We start from the raw sequence: 21,138 nt of genomic DNA, 5'->3' as shown, positions 1-21,138 counted from the left end.
AAAGGGTATTTTGGTAATTTGGGAGTCTGGGGGCTTTTTCGTCATTATGGGAGAAAAGGACACCTTGGTAATTTTGCTATATGGTTGACACTATTATCCAATTTATTGGAAGAATTTTTAGAAAAATTGGAATCATATTAATTAAAATTAATATGGAAAATATATAATTTAATTAAATATGTATTAAAACCCAATTATAAAACACACATATAGATATACATATACAAACATACATACATACATACATATATTTATTTATGAAATTAAATAAATAAAAATATTTATTTAAAGATTATATTTAATAGGATAAATATCTTTTAAGAGATATTATTAGCCCTTTTTGGGATTATTGCAATCTCTCCAGGATAGGAATTCAAGGATTGCAATCCTAGTTGAATTCCTACTTGGAATTGCCCTATATAAAGAGGCATAGGTTTTTATTTTAGAGAATTAGTTTTACCAATTGCTTTGAAAAATAGTTTAACCAAAATTGAACTATTTTCTCTCTCCAAAAAACGCCAACCCCAGCCACCCAAGAGAGTTCTATCTCTGTAAATTTCCACCACCTCCCTTAAGCCCTCTGATTGGTTTAGTAATCAATCCTAGAGGGATCTTGAGCCTAATTTCATGTGGATACCGTCATACTCAATCCTACTTTGGATCGATAGTGAAGTACCTGTGAACAGTGTTGGTGAACAATACCCTATGAATAGTGTTAGTAAACAGTGCCCATGAACAATGCTAGTGACAATATGTGAATAGTGCCTATGAACAGTACTGAAATTCTAATCCAGAGAAGGAGCCGCCAATGGGAAGTAAAAATCCGAACCTTATATGTTTTAATCTAAATATATTGTGAATTAATTTATCGAATCATGATCTTGGGTAAGGGGATTGTGCCGTGGTAAGAAATTTTTTTGTTATTCCTACAATTTGGCTTATGTGGATCTTGAAAACCAACCAGTTGTTCCACATAAACTTCTTTTGATAGCATCCCATTCAAGAAAGCACTTTTTATGCCTATTTGAAACATCTTGATCTTGAGGTAGTATGCAATAGCCATCAGTAAATGAATTGACTCAAGTATAGCTACAGGCACAAAAGTTTCATCTAAGTATAACCCTTCCACTTGAGTGTATCCGCCGCAAGCTTGACTGTGTTTCTCACAACATTACCAAATTCATTGGTTTTGTTCTTGAAAATCCATTTGCTTCCAATAACTTTGATCTTGGCACAAGAGTCCACATGTCTTTCCTTTAGAATTACTCAAGCTTTTCATGCATTGCTTCTACCCAACAATCGTCCTCAAGTGCTTGCTTGGCATTCTTTAGCTCTACAAAAGACACATAACAAAGATGGTTAATCTCATTTTTTCTTCCCCTTCTAGTAACCATTACCTCATTTGGATCTCCAATCATGGTTGATAGAGGATGTGCTTTCTTAATCTAGGTAGGTGGATCTTTCCTTCTTGAAGTATTCTTTTGTCTCAACAGTAAGCTCCATCCTATTATTGCGTAATGAGGAACTCAAGCAGCTTCATCATTCAGATGGTGTCCAATTGCTTTAGCATCAGATGATGTGGGCACACTTGTGGAATTTTTTTTGTTCTTGAGACTCAGGAGTGTTAGCACCATTTTCTTCTATGGGCACACTTGGAGTAGATATTTCACCGATTTCAACTTCTTGTGAATATTCTGAAAAATCATCTGCATCACTAAATACACCATTAAAAAAATTCTATAATGTGTTTAGTACGCATGTTATAGATCCTAAAAGCTCTAATATTTGAGGAATATCCAAGAAAAAACCCCTCAAGCTCTTGGCATCATACTTTCCCAAATTCTCTCTATCATTTAACACATAGCATTTGCACCTGAAAACATGGAAATAAGAGAGAGCAAGTTTCTTACCTTTCCATAACTCATAAGGAGTTTGATGAGTACCTTTTTAAGAAACACTCTGTTGGAAATGTGACAAGTTGTATTTATGGCTTCAGCCCAAAGTCTCTTGGGATTTTTTTTGGCACTAAGCATCACCCTAGCCATTTCTTGAAGAACTCTATTTTTCTTTTCCACCATACCATTTTGTTGGATGTCTTTGCTGTAGAAAATTTATGGGAGATACCCTACATACGACAAAAATTGGGAAAGTCAATGTTCTCAAATTCCTTCCCATGATCGCTCCTAATTCTCACAATCTTTTTATCCATGTTACTCTTCTCAACTTGTAACCTTTTGACCAGTTTCTAAACGACATCAAAGGAACTAGATTTCTCTTTTAAAAAATCAACACAAGCAAATATAGAGAAATCATCAACACAAACAAACATATATCTCTTACCTCCTAAGCTCTCAGTTTGCATAGGTTCCATTATATTTATATGTAGTAAGTCTAACCCACGAAAGGTATTAAGATAAGATAAAGCTTTATGGGAGCTCCTGGCTTGTTTACTGATAATCCTAGGATTATACTTTTTCCTATATGATTTTTGTAGGATTTTTGATATTTTTTATGATTTTGTGCCTGAATTGTTCTTAATTCTGCATATTTTATGTTTTAGGCTAAAACATGTAGTTGGCGCAAAACAGAGCAAAAATGGGTTTCTGGATCTGGAATCAAGCACAATTCAAAAGATCGGGGAAATTCTGATGTTGATTGGAAGCACCCTCGAAGTTTGTTCCTATTGGAGATCAAGAAGATCAAAGATTCGAGTGAAGAAGCAAGCGAAGGGCAGTTCCATAATTCAGCAAAGAAGATTAGAAGTTCACCGCTTCATGGTTTTCTTTTGTTGTGGTAGGATATCCTCTGGAATCATAGAGCAGATAAACTCAAGTTGATGCCGGGATAAGATTTTTTCTTCGTCGTGGCGAAAACTACAATTTTATGTTTTTTTTTTTTTTAAAACGATGCATTTTCTTTTTGTAGCATTTAGTCCTAAGGTTTTGGCTACTATTTAAAGAAAAGTTAGCCCATTTTTTAGGGAGGTTGACATTTTAGGAAATAGGGAGAAGAGATGAAGATTGAATTTGGATCTCCAAATTAAAGAAGTTTTCTTTTCCCTTTCTTCTTTTATGATGTTGAACTCTGATTTTGTTATGTATTCCATGTCTATTTTCAGTTTGAACATGAACTAACTCATTTTGGGTTAAAGTCCTAGTTTACAATGATTTAATCTATAATATCTTGTTGTTTTTGGGTTCTATTGCATGGATTAAGTGTTTATCTTTGTTCTTAATGTGTTTGAAGGTTGGATTTTCGTTTCAATTGAATGTTGAGCATGATGAGACTGAGAAGTGATTCATGTGTTAGCTTCTTGAGATAAACACCATAGATTGAGCAAAAACTAGAGATTGACGAACACGATCTATTAAATCTTTATAGGATTCCACTCGCTTAAGGGAATTTGAATGATCGAACTTTATTTTGTTGGTGCGGAAGTTTAATAGGGATAAGTAGGGAAATATAGCCTGAGAAGGTATATTTTACAACCTAAGGAATCCGATTTGTAATCCTTGCATGTGAATTTGAGGATAATAGGATTATTTGATTGAATTGGAGTAACTTGGTGAAATCGAACCCTAACCTCTTTTCTTGAATTGGTAATCGTTTATTTTTTATAACCCTTTGGTTATGATAATTTTAGTTGTTTAATGTTTTGTTTTAATTTAGTTTTTAGTAGCTCCTGCAAATCCAATATTGTTGTGTTCTTCAATTAGTTATAAAATTAGGAAAATGTTCCTAATCGGTACTTAGCACTCAATCCTAGTAGGAACGATACTCTATTCATCATTTTATTATTTCTTGCAACTAGTGCACTTGCTACACATGCATGTTTGTGAAATCACGCATCAAGTTTTTGGCGTCATTGTCGGAGATTGATTTTGTGTTACTATTGAAGTTTTCTAGTTTTTGCTAAGTTGAAGTTTAATTTTCAGTTTTAATTATTTTAGTTTGATTTTTATTTGCTTGTGATCTCATGCTCTTTTTCTTTCCTTTGTAGTTTATGTGAAAAACAAGAAATCATCCTGTGATTCGTATTGATCCAGAGATTGAAAGAACAGTGAGAAGACTCATCAAAGAGAGAAGAGAAAGGGAGGAGCGAGTTATTGAGATGGTTGAAAATAGAACCTTGAGAGAGTTTTCACTTTCGCAAGTTGATGGTTGTAGTCTGAGCATAACAAGACCACCTGTTAATGCGAATAACTTTGAGATAAAGCTGACTATAATCCAAATGGTTCAACAATCATACAACTAATATGCACATAGCCAACTTCTTGGAAATCTATGGCACATTCAAGGACAATAGGGTGATAGATGATGCTATTAGGTTGCGACTATTTCCATTCACGTTAAGAGATGAGGCAAAAGGATGGCTAATGTCATTACTTGTTGGAACCATCACAATTGGAAATGATCTAGCATAGAAGTTCTTCTATAAGCAGTACCCACCAACTCTTTCGACAAAGATGAGAAATGACATCACCTCATTTGTACAAGGCAACCAATAATCATTATATGAAGCATCAGAGAGATACAAGAAATTGTTGAGGAAGTGTCCACACCATTGTTTGCTGTTTGGATACAAGTCCAAGCATTCTATTTAGGTTTGCTACCAAATGTTCGAACAATGGTAGATGCAACAGTTAGGGGAGCTTTGTAGAACAAGGCACCAAAGGAAGCTCAAGAGTTACTTGAAGTTTTAACAAATAACAACTACCAAAGACCAAATGAGAGAATAGTGCCGAAGAAGTCCATGGGTATTCATGAAGTTGATGCTTACATAGCCATTTTAGCCCAACTTGCCACATTTCAGAAACAAATAGGAGGTATGCATGTTAATTCCATTCAAACACCTCAAGTAACATGTGATTTTTGTGCAAGTAACCATGCAAGCATTGACTACCAAGCGGGGAACACATTTGCTTCATCCTCCTCATCATCAGAGCAAGTCAACTATTTAGCTGGGAATCAGAGACAACAGAGCAATCCGTTCTCCAACACCTACAATCTTGGTTGGAGAAATCACCCAAACTTGTCCTGGGGCAACCGAAACAATCAATTAAATCAAAGGATAGTGCCAAACCATCAACCAAGGGTGAATTTTCAACCAGTTGAACAAAAAGTATCAAAATTGGAGGATAAGTTCAGGAAATTCATTCAAGACACCACAAGTTTTATGAATGAGATGTGGTCAAATTTTAGAAATCAAAGAGCATCCATTCGAAACTTGGAGGTGCAATTGAGTCAAATTTCAGAAAAATTGAATAAGAGAGCTCAAGGTTCTTTACCAAGTAATTAATATTTTGATAAATCCACGTGAACAAGCAAATGCCATAACTTTAAGAAGTGGAACAATCTTAGAAGAAGTTGAACCAAAAAGGAAAGATGAGAACTCACCAGAGAGGGAGGAAGAATCCGAGGAAGAAGTTGATGAAGAGATTATTGTTGAAGAGAAGCCAACAAGTCCAAGAAAAAAAGATCCAAAGAAGGAGAAGATGTCGAAGCCAAGGAAAGAAAAATTGCCATTATTTGAAACACCACCACAGTTGGTGCATCACACTCCTTCAGTTCCTTTCCCTCAAAGATTAAGGAACCAAAATCACGATAACTAGTTTATTAAATTTCTTGATGTTTTAAAAAAACTGCATGTTAACATTTCTTTTGTAGATGCCTTGCAGTAGATGCCAAGTTATGCTAAATTCCTAAAGGAAATTCTTTCAAACAAGAGGAAGTTGGAAGAGGAAGAAACAGTGATGCCTACAAAGGAATGCAATGCCATTCTATAGAAGAAGTTACCACCAAAGCTCAAAGATCTAGGGAGTTTCACTATCCCTTGTGTTATAAAAGATGTTACTTTTGATAGAGTTTTGTGTGATTTAGGTGCTAGCATAAATCTAATGCCTTTTTTTGTTTTAAAGAAATGGGGGATTGGTGAAGTGAAGCCTACAATGGTTTCCTCACAGGTTGCAAATTGATCGATCAAGCATCCAAGGGATATTATTAAAGATGTGCTAGTCAAAGTGGATAAATTCATTTTTCCTGCAGACTTTGTTGTATTGGATATGGAGGAAGACAAAGAGATACTACTATTATTAGGAAGACCGTTCCTTACTATGGGAAGAAGTTTAATTAATGTACAGGAAGGAAAATTGATTTTGAGGGTCCAAGATGAAATGGTAACTTTTAATGTGTTTGAAGCCATGAAATTTCCATCAGAATTAGAGTCATGTTTTGGGGTTGATGTGGTTGATAGAGTAGTAAAAGACACATTTGAAGAAATCAATCCTCAGCTACCTTTCCAAAACTACCGAGGAAGATGAGCCAAAGAAAATAAGTGTGCTAGGTATTTGGAAGCACTTCAACTGATGGATACCATCCAAGATCCAGAATTTGAAGACTTGGACATGGTAAGGACAAGGACAAGGCAAAGTTGGAAGAACCTCCCAAGCTTGAATTGAAGCCCTTACCATCTCAAGTATGTGTATCTTGGTGAATCTAATTCTTTACTAGTGATCATCAATGTAGACTTAAGTAAATTGGAGGAAGAGAAATTGATTCGAGTGTTGAGAGACCACAAGTTCACAATTGGATGGACCATTTCAGATATAAAGGGTATTTCTCTGTCTTTTTGCATGCACATAAAAAGCATGATCCATCTTGAGTAATGCAAGCTTCAACAATTTCAGTCTTCAAAAGTTTTAAGAATGAATAGAATGAGAAAGAGAATGAGAGAGTAAAAAATTTTTGGGATAAAATCATAAAAACAGGTAGAGCCATGGAGAATAGAGAGAGTTTTAAACTTTTAATGTGATGTGGCTTAGAATATAAATATATTAATAACAAGTTTTTTGTGGGCCTGAATATATGTATAATAATTCTTATTTTTTAAAAATATGAGGATAGGTCTAGGTATATATATTAATAGCATTATTTTGTGGACCCATATATTAGTAAAGTTTTTTTTTTTTTTTTTAATTATGAGGCCTACCCTCAAAGGGTCTGGGTCCGCCCCTACTCACAAGGTTGGTTTCAGGTAAGAACCAGAACCAAATAGTCGGGTGCCCGCCGATTTTGGTTTTACCCAAAAAATCTACACAACGCTAAATATTACAATCCCATTACTATTAGGATAGTATATATAATGAATATTCATTGGAAGATATTCATTTAACTGCTATTATCAAATTAGAATTTTACCCAAAAAATAATATAAATATAAACTTAATAAACAGATATTCTTATCACCAATGGGATAGCTTCAAATACATAATACAACATCATACAGACTTAAAAGAGAAACCTAAAACAGAATGAGTACAACATATCTCTAAGGAGACTATACTGTGACGAATCAAATGCAAACAGGGTAGAGATACAAATATGGCACAAAGAATGAGGATTGCATTTGATCTAGGGTGATCGTAAGCTGTATAAAATGCTTAAAATCAAAGCTAGCATCATGGTTCCTATAGATAGGAATAGCATTAACAATCCCACCACCAACTTAAGCGGTAGTGATATCAAAAAATCATTTTCTACGTAACAGGATGTAAGAATAGACAAGAACGTTAGAATTGAAATCGAAGAGGAAAATGATGCAATCACTTTTGCCATAGCAAATATACGAAGCACAATTTTCCTTCCTTCATTATCATTGTTACCTCCTGGTACAGTGAAAGCCGGTTGAAAAACCACAGTAGCAATGATTGTTGCAACAAGCAAGCATTGACTAGCTATGCTCCTCATCCACTTTTCTCCGTCTTTCTGTAAGCATGCATGTGTACTAGTGAAGAGCTCTCGAGGTGTTTTGCCTTCTGAATTCTTCAATTCTCTAAATGAAGGCATTACAAGTTTTTCAACATCCTACATCATTAATATGAATCATTAATTTTACACAAAGAAGTTGGTAGCTTAATTTTTTAATTACAAATTCATTACTATTACAATTCAACTCTATCTTTAGTATTACTTTTATTAAAAAAAAAGTCAAATTATAATCATAAGATATATATTTTAACTAAAACTCTAATCAAAAGTCATCAATAATTTGTAATTCTCTAGGTAAAGGTATAAAATAATGATAATTAAATAATAAGACACAAAAGAAGTTCTAAAAGTATTTACCTTAAAAATGCGTAACTCTCTTTGCATTTCTAGAGTTGCACTTGACACCGTGCTCAGTGGTCTTAGATCTAAATATTTTGCTGCTAGTTGTAATAGAATATTTTCCTTGCTCAGTGGTCTTGGACCAGGATATTTTGCAGCTAGATGTAATAAACTATTTTCCATGCTTACTGGTCTTGGATCTGGATATGTTGCAGCCAAATGTAATAAAGTATTTTCCTTGATGTCTACATATGATGCTACAACATGTTTGTTGAAACCTATATGATTTATTAACTTAAACAAATCATCATGACGATGCATAATCGCAATGTGAAATATGGTCTGTTCGTCAGCATCTTTAAGATGAACCAAATCAGGATAAAGTTTAATGAGTTTACCCAAGAATTTGAAGTTTCCCAATTGGGCTGCTGTGAACAGTAAATCACGATGCTCTTTTAAGTAATCCCAAACTTGGTCGCGCTTTGTGTTGAATATTTTCTTCCAAAGGCATTCGACTAACGCTAGAGCTTGATTTATTAAAGTTGTTCTGTCACTTTTGCTCTTTCTTATCTCTAATATTTTCTCCCAAAGACACTTCACAGACTCTAAAACTCTATTTGATAAGACTGTTTCTTTACTTCTGCGATTTTGGTCCAACATATGAAAGGGCGTTAAAGTCAACCGATGCAAGGGTGTCAAAAGATTGTTGCCATGCTCGTATTCAGTCATAGCCAATTCATTTTCATTATCATCTTCATCTTCTAGCAATTCCCTTGCAAGATCTAAGAAGCTCACCCAAATATTTTTAGCACATGTAGCCCACAATTTAGTAAGCAAGGACAGTATATATTGTAAGTATGTCTAAATGATACAATATGTTCAAAATAATAAATAAATTCAGAAGTAGATACGAGAAAATAATAGAAATTGCTTTGATTCATTTACCAAAAAATTCAGATGTTAACCAAATTACGTGCTTTCACTTATTTTATTCAAACAGAAAATGGATGATTAAAATCAAGCAAGAAAAGAAATACGTGAACACTTACCGTACAAAGTAGTATCGATGCTATCAAACAATAATTGTTTTTTGTCGGCTAATGTCAGTGTTCCTCTATAATACTGCCGGTATAAATATATCGCCATTTCTCTTTCTCCAAACATAGCAGCTAGATTTAGCGGAGTCAAATTACCGCCACCTCGGATTGTCAACAGGTCTCGTTTCTTTTTCAACATTTTCTCAGCAATTGATATATTCCCAGCCATAACAGCAAAACAGAAGGCAGTGTTCCCTTTTACGTTTTGCAACTTGAGGTCATCTGCTGCTATCTCATCAATCATCTTCTCTAAAAAGTCAGTTTGATTTGCTCCTGCTGCTACATGGAAAATAGTTTCATGTTTCTCTGTTATTGCAACATTGAATGGGCTTGGTGGCGAAGCGGCATTTAATGGGCTTGATGAAGAAGACGCACTTGATGAGCTTGATGAAGAATTACTGAACAGAGGATTATTGAACTGACTTTTAACTGCATCAATATTTCCCTCTATTGCAGCTTTAAGAAGATGCAAACGTAATTCTTCCTTACGTGGGTTCCGATCTTCAAAATCAAAAAATAATTTGGATGAACATTACATATAAAATTAAAATATGTCTCATTGTTTTGAGAGAGAGCTAACCAGTCAACAAATGAAGGGAAGGTAACCACTGAATAGTTTGTTCACTTCGTTCCAGATTTTGCTGCTGCTGATTCATATCTATTGGAACTTCCGTTGATTCATGATTCAAATTCCCATTACTTGGGTCCATTTCACCTGAATAAACGTGATCGATTTTGCTACGAATACACGTATGAACTTCCGTTGATTCAAGACTTGAATTTCCACTTTTTGGGTCCATTTCTCCTGAATAAACGAGGTCGATTTGTTTTGGTTATAAGGCATGCTACGAATACGTACACATATGATGATATAATATTCATTGGTTAGTTGAAGTGTCTCTCCCTTGAATTCTAATTATTTTTACCATGCATTTTTATATTCTACAAAGTGCGAATCCTTATAAACGTAAACTAAAGCAAATCCTTATAAGGTCTAAACGAATACATAAAATTTCAGTACATACTTACATATAAATTAATTTTAAAAAATAAATTGCGAAATAACTCCTATAAATTTTCAACTTTTTTCTTCCCGATTTTTCTTTCTTCTCATCAAAGATATATGTCAGGAAATTACGTTCAACTTAATAAATAACTCTCAAAGTTTACAAAAAGAGACACCATAATTTTGTCAATCCAAATGTTTAAATTACTTTTCTCACATCTTATTACAAAAAGAGAGACCATAATTATTCTTTCACTAGACAAGTTACTGTTATTTTCTAGCTACAACAAATATACCCTTTTTACGGTTAATTTGCCTTGTTTTGGTCACGTGTATAAACATTAAATATTGCTTATGAAAATGTTCTAGAATTAATACAAAATATCAAGCTACGCATTAGAGAACATACTTTGAATTACCCTTTCTTCTTTCACAACCGATATTTAATTTCTCACGCCTATATGTATAGTTTCATATAGAGATATTTTATTCTTAATAGGAATACTTACCTAATCCAATAATTGTCTGAATCTTATTATCTCTATATTTCTATTAAAGTAAAATATAGAGATATTTTATTCTTAATAGGAGATATTTATGAATTGTATTCTTAATAGGAATACTCACCTAATCCAATATAATCGTCATTCTTCGGAAAACTACAAACAAAACAAGGCAAAGGGCAGAGTTTTTTAGAATCGGGTAGGTAATTAAAATTGAATGACTTCATAACTGCAACTCTTGCTTTCACTATAGACGTTTTGAGAATAAGTAGATAGATGCATTTACCTAAAGGCCGTCAGCTAGTGTTTAAAGTGTTGTCATGTAAAAAGCTGTGCAATTTTTATCACTAGAGGAAAAAAGAGTGCTTAGAATAGTAATAATTTAATTGATAATTAATAAAACTAAAATTTATTAATTATTAAAATTAATTAAATAAAAAAGTTAATAAAAAATATGATTAAAAATATATTTAAATTATTCATTTTTATGAAAATATCTTTAAAGGAAGAACACCTTTTCATTTTATCGTTTCCAATATACTATTTTTAGACAAACATATCAAGTAATTTTTCATTTTCTGAATATATATTTTATATTTTCATAAAATGCAAAATGAATTCATAAACAATTAGAATCTTAGGTAAAAGAAAAAACTTCATGTCTTCTTATCAACTTATATTTATAGAGTTAATTCATTTATGAGTTGACGAACAAATGTAAATGAATTTTTTTTTTTTTTTAATTTTTTGGGATGAAGACATCTTAAAATTTTCAAGACATAAGAACTTAAAATTTTAAGGCTGTGAGCTACCAATAATTAATATTTAGAATCTTTTTTTTGTCGTTTAATATGTTAATATTTGGGAGTGGGAGTAATTCAATCTGTTGATCAAACAAAAATGATTCACTATTGAAATTAAATAGTATTGGAACATAATAATATGAAATACATAGGTCTCTTTTAAAGTTGGAAGTCACTGCTATACCATGGTATTATCTATGAAGACTGATAGTGAATATATGCATGCATTACTCACACATACAATACTAATGATTCCGAAAAATTGATCAGAGATACCTCAAGTAAAAAGTTGCAGGAAGAAATACCTGAATGGCGTTATCGCATGACTAATATTTGACTACAGTATACTCCAGTGTGCAAAAAACTTTCAACACCACCCCAACATTAGGTTGCTTTATCATTAGTTCAGTCTCAAAGGGATCTATCCAAAGTGAATTTAAAAATGATTAGTAAATTTTGTCCAGCTGTCGAGACTTTGACTATAACAGATGAAGAAAACCCGGAAAAGGCATGTGAAAAGCCATGTCGTCGCATCAGGTTCAAGATAAGAAAAAAAACACCATGTAGGGTAATGACATGGGATAGTAACTGTAAACCCCCTAATATTTACCCTATAAATTAAACCCCTCGGGTATCGGGTATGACGTTACCAAAACATTATCAATCCTAAAATTTGACGTAGGGATGGGTGTTTAGCCTGCCCTGTCGGGGACCTGCCCCACCCCGTCCTGAACGAGGTGGGTTTTCCCGAAAAAACCAGGGGTGGGTGCGATTGTGGGTGCAAAAAGGAAAATTTGTAACCGGGTGCAAGACTGGCTGAGGCGGGTGCGATTGTTGGTGCAAAAAAGGAAAATTTGTAACCGGGCCCATCCTGCACCCGCATCTGTCTCAGTTCTTAAAGACGTAGTTTACTAATAGTCTAATACTATAGTTCTAAATTTCTATTTGAGTTTTTCAATGTAAAAGTGTGTTTGTTTTAAAATTTTCATAGAATTATAATCATCCGGCAAATTAGTTCATATTTTTGTAACTATTACTATGGTAAAAAATGTGAATAATTGAAAAGTTGCCTTCCCAACCTAATCCATATTTAAATTGTATAATCATTTTGTTGTAACAACTTAAATTGATTCTGTTAATTCAAAAATGTGATTCTTTTAACTTTGAAATTCGTTAACACCCATCTACTTAAATAAATTATTATATATAATAATTTGTTTAATTTAAATGACGAGACTTTTTAATATAGTACATCCTTATTAACTATATCTAGATATAGAATTGAATTAATTGATATCTCAATTTTGATTGAAACATTAAACTTAAATTCTTCTTTGGTAATGCTGCATTTTGAAGTGTTTTTTTCCTATAAATTATGTCACATTATAATAAGATGCATAATTATTACTATCTGTTTGTATTTTGAGATTTGTTCATAATCTCAAAATTATAATAAAATGACTCTAATAAGTGTATCAACAATACCACTTTTAAATGTAATTTATCAAATGCATATATACTAATTTCGAAAAAAATACACAAGAACTTTAAATTTAAAATTGACCAAATACCTAGCCGTTTTTTTTTCTACATTAATTAATTTCATATTGAAATTAAAAGTTTTACTAAAAGTTTAACAATTCCAAAAGGACCCTTAACTTTCCTGAAATCATAAACCTTTTTTCATTTTTATTGTAATTGGGTGCAGGGCGGGCTTCTCCTATCCCCCGTGGGGCAGGTACAAGCATACCCCCCTAAACCCACCCCCAGGGGCGGGTTGGATGCGGATGTGGGTGTAGAGGACAGGTTCAGGTGCTTGGGTCCCTGGCCCCGACCCGATCCATGTCCATCCAGATTCTGATGCAGGTTGAATTTTCAAAATTAGATTTACTAATATAAATTAAAGTTTTAATCTTTTCAACATCAACGGAAACTTTACTCTTAATGTAAAAACACTTATTAAACTTAATGGAAATTTTATAATGTTTGGGTAATGGCAGGGGGTGTATGTCCATTTCTGATACCAGGGCTCAATGCATCTTAACGTCAAAAACAAACAACATGATAAACATCACGGGATACATTATCTGCCAAGGACGAAAAACCAAAGCATAACAGACAGTAATACATTGTTATTCGTGTCTTTAATTAATAACATTGGATCCCTATAAATAATTGTTTTAATTTTTTTTTAATTATTAAGTATAACTAACACATTATCTGTTCTGTTCATTTTTTTTAGATTTTTAACTTCTTTCTTGTTAACTTTTTTAGATCTTAATTTCTTTTCAATCACATGTATATACTATATTGAAAATTTTAAGGGAATAAAACTTAGAATGAGAATGAGAAATAATTTAATTAAAAAGTCAGCTTGTACATAGTTTTTATACTAGGGAAAATATATTTCCAATAATTTATAAATATTACAATTTAGTCTCAGTCAGACCTAGCTACCCGAACCTTGATTTTTTTTAATTTCGATTTCCGTTTCGATTCTAGTATTATATATATATATATATATAAAATTTAAATTTAAAAATTAAGTTTAATTCCATACCAATCAAGCTAGGCATGTGAAAAGTCATGTGCGTTGTTAAGATCGAGATACTTTAGTTGTTTAGCTCAGGACAAGTTTTAGCACATGCACATGAATACATGATATAGGACAAATATGTGAGACAAAAATTATATATGAAGAATCAAAAGCATGATGCCACGACTGAAGTTATCTGTTCATCTAGGAAATACTATAATAATAAAAATAATGAGTTAGACACTAAGTTAACAAAACTTGATGCTGACTGCTATCTGAAAACTGGCATTCTTGCTTGTCTTATTTCTAATTTTTTATCATTTTATTAGTTGAGAAAAAAGCTATTTATAAAAAGAATTCATTATTCAAAATGTATATATGAATTCAATTTTTTTTTTTTTTTTAAGATTTGGGTTATTTCAAGCTATTTTAATTAGCTGATACCATTTAACCATAATTATATAAGATACTTTCTTTTAGTGTGTAAATTGAAGTCGCCAGGATAAAGGGGTGTTTGTCTGAGCTCAAGTGCTATAAGCATTTGAAATTTTAAGTAATTACATATTTGGTTAAACTACTTATAAATGACTGATAAATAGTTGACGTGTTTAGTAATATAAGTATATTTTATTATAAAATGATTAAAAATAGTACTACATTAAACAAGGGTATACTATAGAATTTTAAAATTAAACAAAGATAATGTCATAATATACTTGGTCAAACTAGCTTATAAGCAGAGTGCTTATAAGCTTAAAAAAAAAAAAAAATTATCTCCCCTTCAACTTATATTTTTTGGCTTATAAGCTCAACTTATAAGCTCAAAAAAGTTATAAACAAACAGGCCAGCTTAATTTTAAAGTTTATAAACTAGTTTGACCAACTTATAAGCTTAGACAAACATCCCATAAGTCACTCTAGCGTTAGAGTTAAAAATTTTTAATTTAATTTATTTCATTTTTATTTCTATGAACTTGAAGTAACTCTTATATATATTATAATTATTTTTCTTAAAAAAAATTTATTATATTTCTTATTTTATCAGATAAATTTACTTAATTTTTTTTGTTAGTTTAAAATTTTTTTACTACTATTATGTCTTGTAGAATATATTTGCAACATAAACATTAGTTGAACGTGTTACTCAAACTCGACCAATTGAACCTTCACCCTTTTTTTTAAAGATTTTTCTAATTAAACAAATACAACATGATATGATTGAATTCCTACTGTGAGAATATGATAGAAAGGCAAGAGTGGCAGAGGATGAAGAGTGATGCCAGAGTTTGCCAAAAGAGAGAAGTGAAATAAGAGGAAGAATCTCTATATTTTTTAGTATTGTACAGTTTATATGTATTTTGTCCAATTTATACAAAATGTATAAATATAAGAATGATAAACTATCGTGCAATGAATGTACAACCATATGAAATCAGAAAACTGATAAAGTATAATTACTAGAATCAAGCCATAATCCTAGCGTAATAAATCAAGCCATAATCTTAGCACTAGAATGAAGCTTGTGATTACTACATTCCATCACTCCCTCTCAAGCTTGTGGTTCCTATATGTCATAAACTCCAAACTTGTGAAGAAGATATGAGTGTTGTCTATAGCATAATGGTTTTGCAAAGATATCTGTTGGTTGCTTCAAGGTACGAATATGTAGAGTCTTAATTATCCTTTCCTGAATTTTCCCTCCAATGAAGTGACAATCAATCTCTATTTGTTTTGTTCTCCCGTGAAAAACATGATTTGTCGCAAAGTCATTTGCAGTCTTGTTATCGCAATATAAATGGACTGGTTTTTTCACTTGTACCTCCAAATCTCCTAGTAGTGTGCCACCTCTAGCACCTCCTCAATGGCGATCCACTTGTAGCACTCGACCACTTATCTAGACATTTGACTACATTTGCCCCACCATACTAGCTTCATCAGGTACCCCTTATCCAACCTCGAAGTATTTAAGTTATGGTCGTCTCTCTCCTACACATAGAATATGTGTCCACCAGATTTTTGCCGACTGTGAACCCACTAGTTATTTTGATGTTGTTCAAAATACTCACTGGCAACAAGCTATGGTAGATGAACTTAATGCTCTGGCTCTCAATCATACATAGGGCTTGGTGCCTCGTCCACCTCATCGGAAACCCATTGGCTGCAAAAGGGTAATGGGTATACAAAATCAAACACTATGCTAATGGTTCGATTGAACGCTACAAAGCTCGATTGGGCATAAAGGGCGGCTTTACTCAACGGGAATGATTTGATTATCAAGAGACATTCTCATATGTTGCCAAACATGCTATTGGATGAACTTTCTTGTCGGTAGCATATGTTCGAGATTGGTCTCTCCATAAAATTGATGTTCACAATGTCTTTCTCCATGGTAATCTACATGAAGAAATATATATGGACCTCCCTCCCGGACTTTGTAGACTAACAAAGTATGTCATCGATCTGCTAAAGACTCTCTATGGTCTAAAACAGGCATCTCGACAAGGAATGAAAAATTCAAAAATGCTCTTACAAGCATAGGCTTTGCTCAATCCAAGCATGATTACTCTTGGCACGAAGGTAACTCATTCATTGCTCTCATCATTTATGTTGACGACATCTTAATCACTAGAAATAATGAAATAGTCATCAAGACCTTAAAAGAGCATCTCAATAAGCATTTTTGAATAAAGGATGAAGGAGAACCGAAATATTTTTTGGGAAATAAATTTGCTAGATCTTTGGCAAGCATCTCACTAAGTCAAAGAAAGTATGTCCTAGAACTTGTATCAGATTCTGGGCTATTAGCATGCAAAACCAAGTGTCATTCCGGTTGAACAAAATACGAAGCTCACCACTCAGGAATATGATAATGAGGCTACAGAAAATGATCCACTGCAAGAGGATCCTTCACATTATCAAAGACTTGTAGGGCGACTTATTTACCTCACCATGACATGACTAGATATCAGTTATGTAGTTCATATTCTCAGTCAATTCATGCATGGGCCAAAACAATCTCACATGGATGCAGCGATGAAAGTTCTTAAAAACTTGAAAGGTTGTCCTAGTCTAGGACTCCACTTACCTCGGGATGGAAGTTTAGATATAACATCATACTACTATTTTGATTAGGCCATATGTCCAATGACAAGAAAACCACTCATTGGTTTCTATATAAGACTTGGAGGGACAATAATCTCCTAGAAAACAAAGAGACAGTTGACAATATCACTTTCATTAGCAGAGGCTGAATATAGAGCCATGGCCAAAACTACATGTGAGATTACTTGGATTCTACAGCTACTAGGGGATTTGTGGTGTTTAGTTGATCAATTGAGAATTTATGTTTTGTATGATCAGAAGAAGAGGTTATTTTCTAATTTAGTATTTGTTTGCTTACCAGGGACAGAAGAGAATTAGAAAAAGGGAATCTGGAATAGGTATAATGCTCTGGTACAAAATATGATAGATAGGCAATAGTGGCAGAGGATAAAGAGAGATACTAGAGTATGCCAAGAGAGAAGAGAAATATGACGAAATATGGAATGATATTACAGTTTTCCCTTTATCTTTGCTTGTTGAGATTAAATGATGATTATGGCTTCAATCAATCACCCTAATTCATGTGATTGATTGAATGGTTATAGGGATTCTATTCATTATTTTCCTGTTTTACACTTACAGAATTTGTATAAATTGGCCATTGTATAGGCTTACAAAATATAATACAAATATACATAAATTCTCTCTCTTGCATTACTACTCTCTTCAGCATACTCAGGCAGTGTCAATATAAGTATCTTGAACTGTTCCTCTTGCCTCTCTTTTCTTTGATATCTTACATGGTATCAGAGCATTGCTAGCCAGTTTTCGCTTGCCAAATCAGCCTAGCCTCTCATTTTGTCCTTGAAATCAAATAGATACTTGGTTAGAATTTCCTCACAAACTACCAGAATCTGGAATGGAAATCAACACAAACACAAATTAAAATTCAACAAACATAGAAAACTCAGATGGCCTAATCACCATAGATGGCCCAACTAATACAGATAGCCCAATCACCATAGACAACCCAAACACACAATCTAGGCCTAATCCAGCCCACACATCTGACCCATTTGCCTAACCTAGGATTGACCCAACCCTTTATCCCTATGGAATGTCGGATTATAACCTGGGTTCTTTTACCAATTCAAAGCCTAACCCAGCCTCACATCTATTTGGAATATTGGGTTACAACCCGACTTCTTTTTCCTCAAAGATTAGAATTCATAACAAATCCCTACCTATTCCCTTTTCGTATCGTATCAGCCATCGGCACACATCGCCCTAAACCAGACAATGTGCTCTTCCCGTCAGTTTTAGATGGGCCAAAATTGGTCCTCATCAGCAAACCCTAATGGGTTTTGAAAACTACGCCTTTTGTCATACGTTTCCAGCGAGCCTCCATCACAAAGAACAAATATTCTGTCCTCGATAGGGCCTTCCAACCGCTACCACAACCACGCTCAATGCCACTAGAGTCGGTGTAATATGCTTGTCCAATCATGGATCAACATTGCCTTTCAACAAAGGGGGCGGCTCCCACCAACGAACATGGCCACCGAGATCTAGATAACTCAGAAGATGTATGTGAAATGAATTTTGCCAAGACCTTCACCTTCCGCACGCATCTTATTAACTCAAACAAGAAACAACACCATCACAACTTATTTCAATCGGCTCTCTACCGTTTGGAACGGTTAGACACCATAAAAGAGATGCTTAGAGGGCCACCAAAAACCCTCCACCAATTTCAATGGATTCAAGATCTTGATAGATTGTCCAATTTTTGCTTGTTTTGAGCGAAATTTTCTTGGCTTTCAGACACAAGTCTTGGCCACATCTCCACCACCCACTCTCCACTGAGTTTTCAACTGGTGATGCAAGTTGAAACTCTAGTTGAACAGAGATCGTTCAACTAACCCTATGAGGGCGTGAATGGCCCAGATTCATTGTTTGTGATCTGACGGCCAAAAAATCTTTTCTTTTAAACACTCCAATGGCTCAAATAATGCCACGTCAAGGGCTAGGTCAAATAGGTTAAATGGTTAGTCAACTAGGTCAAACCCTAGTCAAATTGGTTTGGAAATAGGTCAACGGGTCTAGAAACTCAAATCCGCACGGGTGGGTATTTTGGTGAATATTGTAAAAGGAAAAACCATACTCAAAAAATTGTTGGAATTGCTAGGTTGTCCTAATTCAAACACCAAGGACAAATGGTAATTCCCCCTCTTTCTGAGTTGATACTATTCTATCTGGAAATCAACTACTCCTATCATCAAATTGGATCAATATAATCAGTTACTTCAAATGTTGATAATATCCAACTGCACCTACAACATCCTATGCAAGTACTTGTTCTTCTTAAATTTAATTACAACTGTATGTGGATTTTGTTTAGGAGCTAGTGATAACATAATTTGCAACCCAAATTTTTTTACCACCATTTCAACCATCTCATCCCTTTCATTCGTATGTTGAATGGGAACATAACACCAGTCAGTCATATAGGGACTCATACAATTATTTGACAATTTATCCCTTAAAATGTGCTATGTGTTCCACTTCAGCTTTAACCTTATCTCAATATCCAAAACTTGTGCAGACAATAGTTGCATTGTGAAATTTGTCCTAATACCTGCGAAATTTAGGACCTTTTGACTGAAAATTATGTGCTGGGTAAATCAATAAGTTCTATTACTGGGCACCTATTGAGTATCCTAATGTTTTTCCTACTTGTATTACAACCAATAAAATTTCCAATTGTAATACATGATTAATAAAATTTATTTTATTCTCTCAAAGATTGATCACAGTGCAACTATCCCTCAACCTCAATATACATATGTCCATTAGCTAAGCAACCCTGAATTACTTTTCCACATAGCACCTCTACTAAGCACTCACCTTTTGCCCTACTCCCTTGACATTTGGGGCCATATCACACCCCAAATTATGATGGATCCAAATTTTTTCTCACCATTGTCGATGATTTTCCTGGGGTATTGGACATTTCTCATGCAATCCAAACCAAAACACTTACCCACTAAACTTTTTATCCATTGTAACCACCCAATTTCATACCTCAGTCTAAAGTGTAACTGACAAAGCTAAAGTTCTTTATTCATAATTGTTCTTCTCTTTTTTTATCACTTGGCATCCTTCATTAAATTTCTTGCACCTATACCTCCAACAAAAACGAAGTTGTCAAAAGAAAACACTAATCTATTAGAAGTAGCCCCTGCACTCAAACACCAAGCCAATATTCTTGTTTCGTTTGGTTGAATGCTTGATCAGAGTAACATACCTATCAATCGCATGCCACCAAAGTCATTCATGAAAGACTGCTTATGGGTATTATTCAGAAACAGCCAACCCTTGATCATCTCCAGTATTTGGCTATCTTTGTTATGATGCCACTGTTGACTCGCTGACAAGTTCAAAACTTGGGTCACCCGCTGTATTTTATGGGATACCCTATGCTCTAAAGGGTTATAGGCAGTTGAAAACCATTCCCTGATCTCCACAGATGTTCTGTTTTCACAAAGAAACTTTTCCTTTTGCCACCAAGATATTGTTTTTCATCTTTATCTTCCCGCTGTTTCTTAAAGCTGATGCTCCTAATAACCCATCCTCTTTTCACTTGAGACTACTCCTTAGGTTTCTGAACCAAAACTGCTCTTCTCATATGATACTGACACAACAACCATTGATGGATTCTCCACATTGTCATCTATTCAAATACTCTCCTGTTTCTCCTACAAGATCCCCCCTATTCCAGTTTCGATAATCCCTCATGCTGAACTACTTGGCAGACTCACCACGATCTCCGCAATGATTATGAATGTCTACATATCAGATTCTCAGTACGCTATAATCCTAACCTCCATTATGTAGTTATGACCATATTTCTGCCTGTTCACACTACGTTGTGTCAGTCCATCTCTGCCGTACTAAGAACCCATAGTTACTCTAATGTTGTTCACACATCTTATGATGCCAATCAATGGCTGATGAACTTACTGCTTTTGACTCAAAATCATAC

The 21,138-nt window shown here is 33.9% G+C and overlaps 1 protein-coding gene across 3 annotated transcripts; it reads right to left on the bottom strand.

Annotated features, from left to right (window-relative positions):
- Positions 1 to 7,261: 7,261 nt before the first annotated feature.
- On the bottom strand, positions 7,262 to 10,001 carry LOC116142777. 3 transcript variants are annotated; one of them, XM_031428188.1, is made up of 5 exons: positions 9,784 to 10,001; positions 9,156 to 9,704; positions 8,505 to 8,888; positions 8,125 to 8,384; positions 7,262 to 7,863 (listed from the first exon to the last, which is right to left on the bottom strand). In XM_031428188.1, exons 1-5 carry the CDS (start codon positions 9,911 to 9,913, stop codon positions 7,411 to 7,413), a joined length of 1,776 nt encoding a protein of 591 aa, XP_031284048.1. In that variant the 5' UTR covers positions 9,914 to 10,001; the 3' UTR covers positions 7,262 to 7,410. The 3 variants fall into 3 exon arrangements, with proteins under 3 accessions (XP_031284048.1, XP_031284049.1, XP_031284047.1); XM_031428189.1 differs by having other exon boundaries at positions 8,125 to 8,306; XM_031428187.1 differs by having other exon boundaries at positions 8,125 to 8,888.
- Between the last annotated feature and the right edge of the window lie 11,137 nt (positions 10,002 to 21,138).

Source organism: Pistacia vera, unplaced genomic scaffold, assembly GCF_008641045.1.
Source record: "Pistacia vera cultivar Batoury unplaced genomic scaffold, PisVer_v2 Contig418, whole genome shotgun sequence".
In the NCBI taxonomy this organism is placed as follows: Eukaryota; Viridiplantae; Streptophyta; class Magnoliopsida; order Sapindales; family Anacardiaceae; genus Pistacia; species Pistacia vera.
This window is presented reverse-complemented; position numbering and strand designations above follow the sequence as displayed.

Bases quoted from the DNA above. Each gene is read 5' to 3' on its own strand.
- LOC116142777 (XM_031428187.1), bottom strand. From the start codon at position 9,913: ATGGACCCAAGTAATGGGAATTTGAATCATGAATCAACGGAAGTTCCA. The intron at 8,889-9,155 runs GTAAGTGTTCAC...TGAGCTTCTTAG, and splicing joins CATCGATACTACTTTGTACG to ATCTTGCAAGGGAATTGCTA. The intron at 7,864-8,124 runs GTAAATACTTTT...TTAATGATGTAG, and splicing joins GAGAGTTACGCATTTTTAAG to GATGTTGAAAAACTTGTAAT.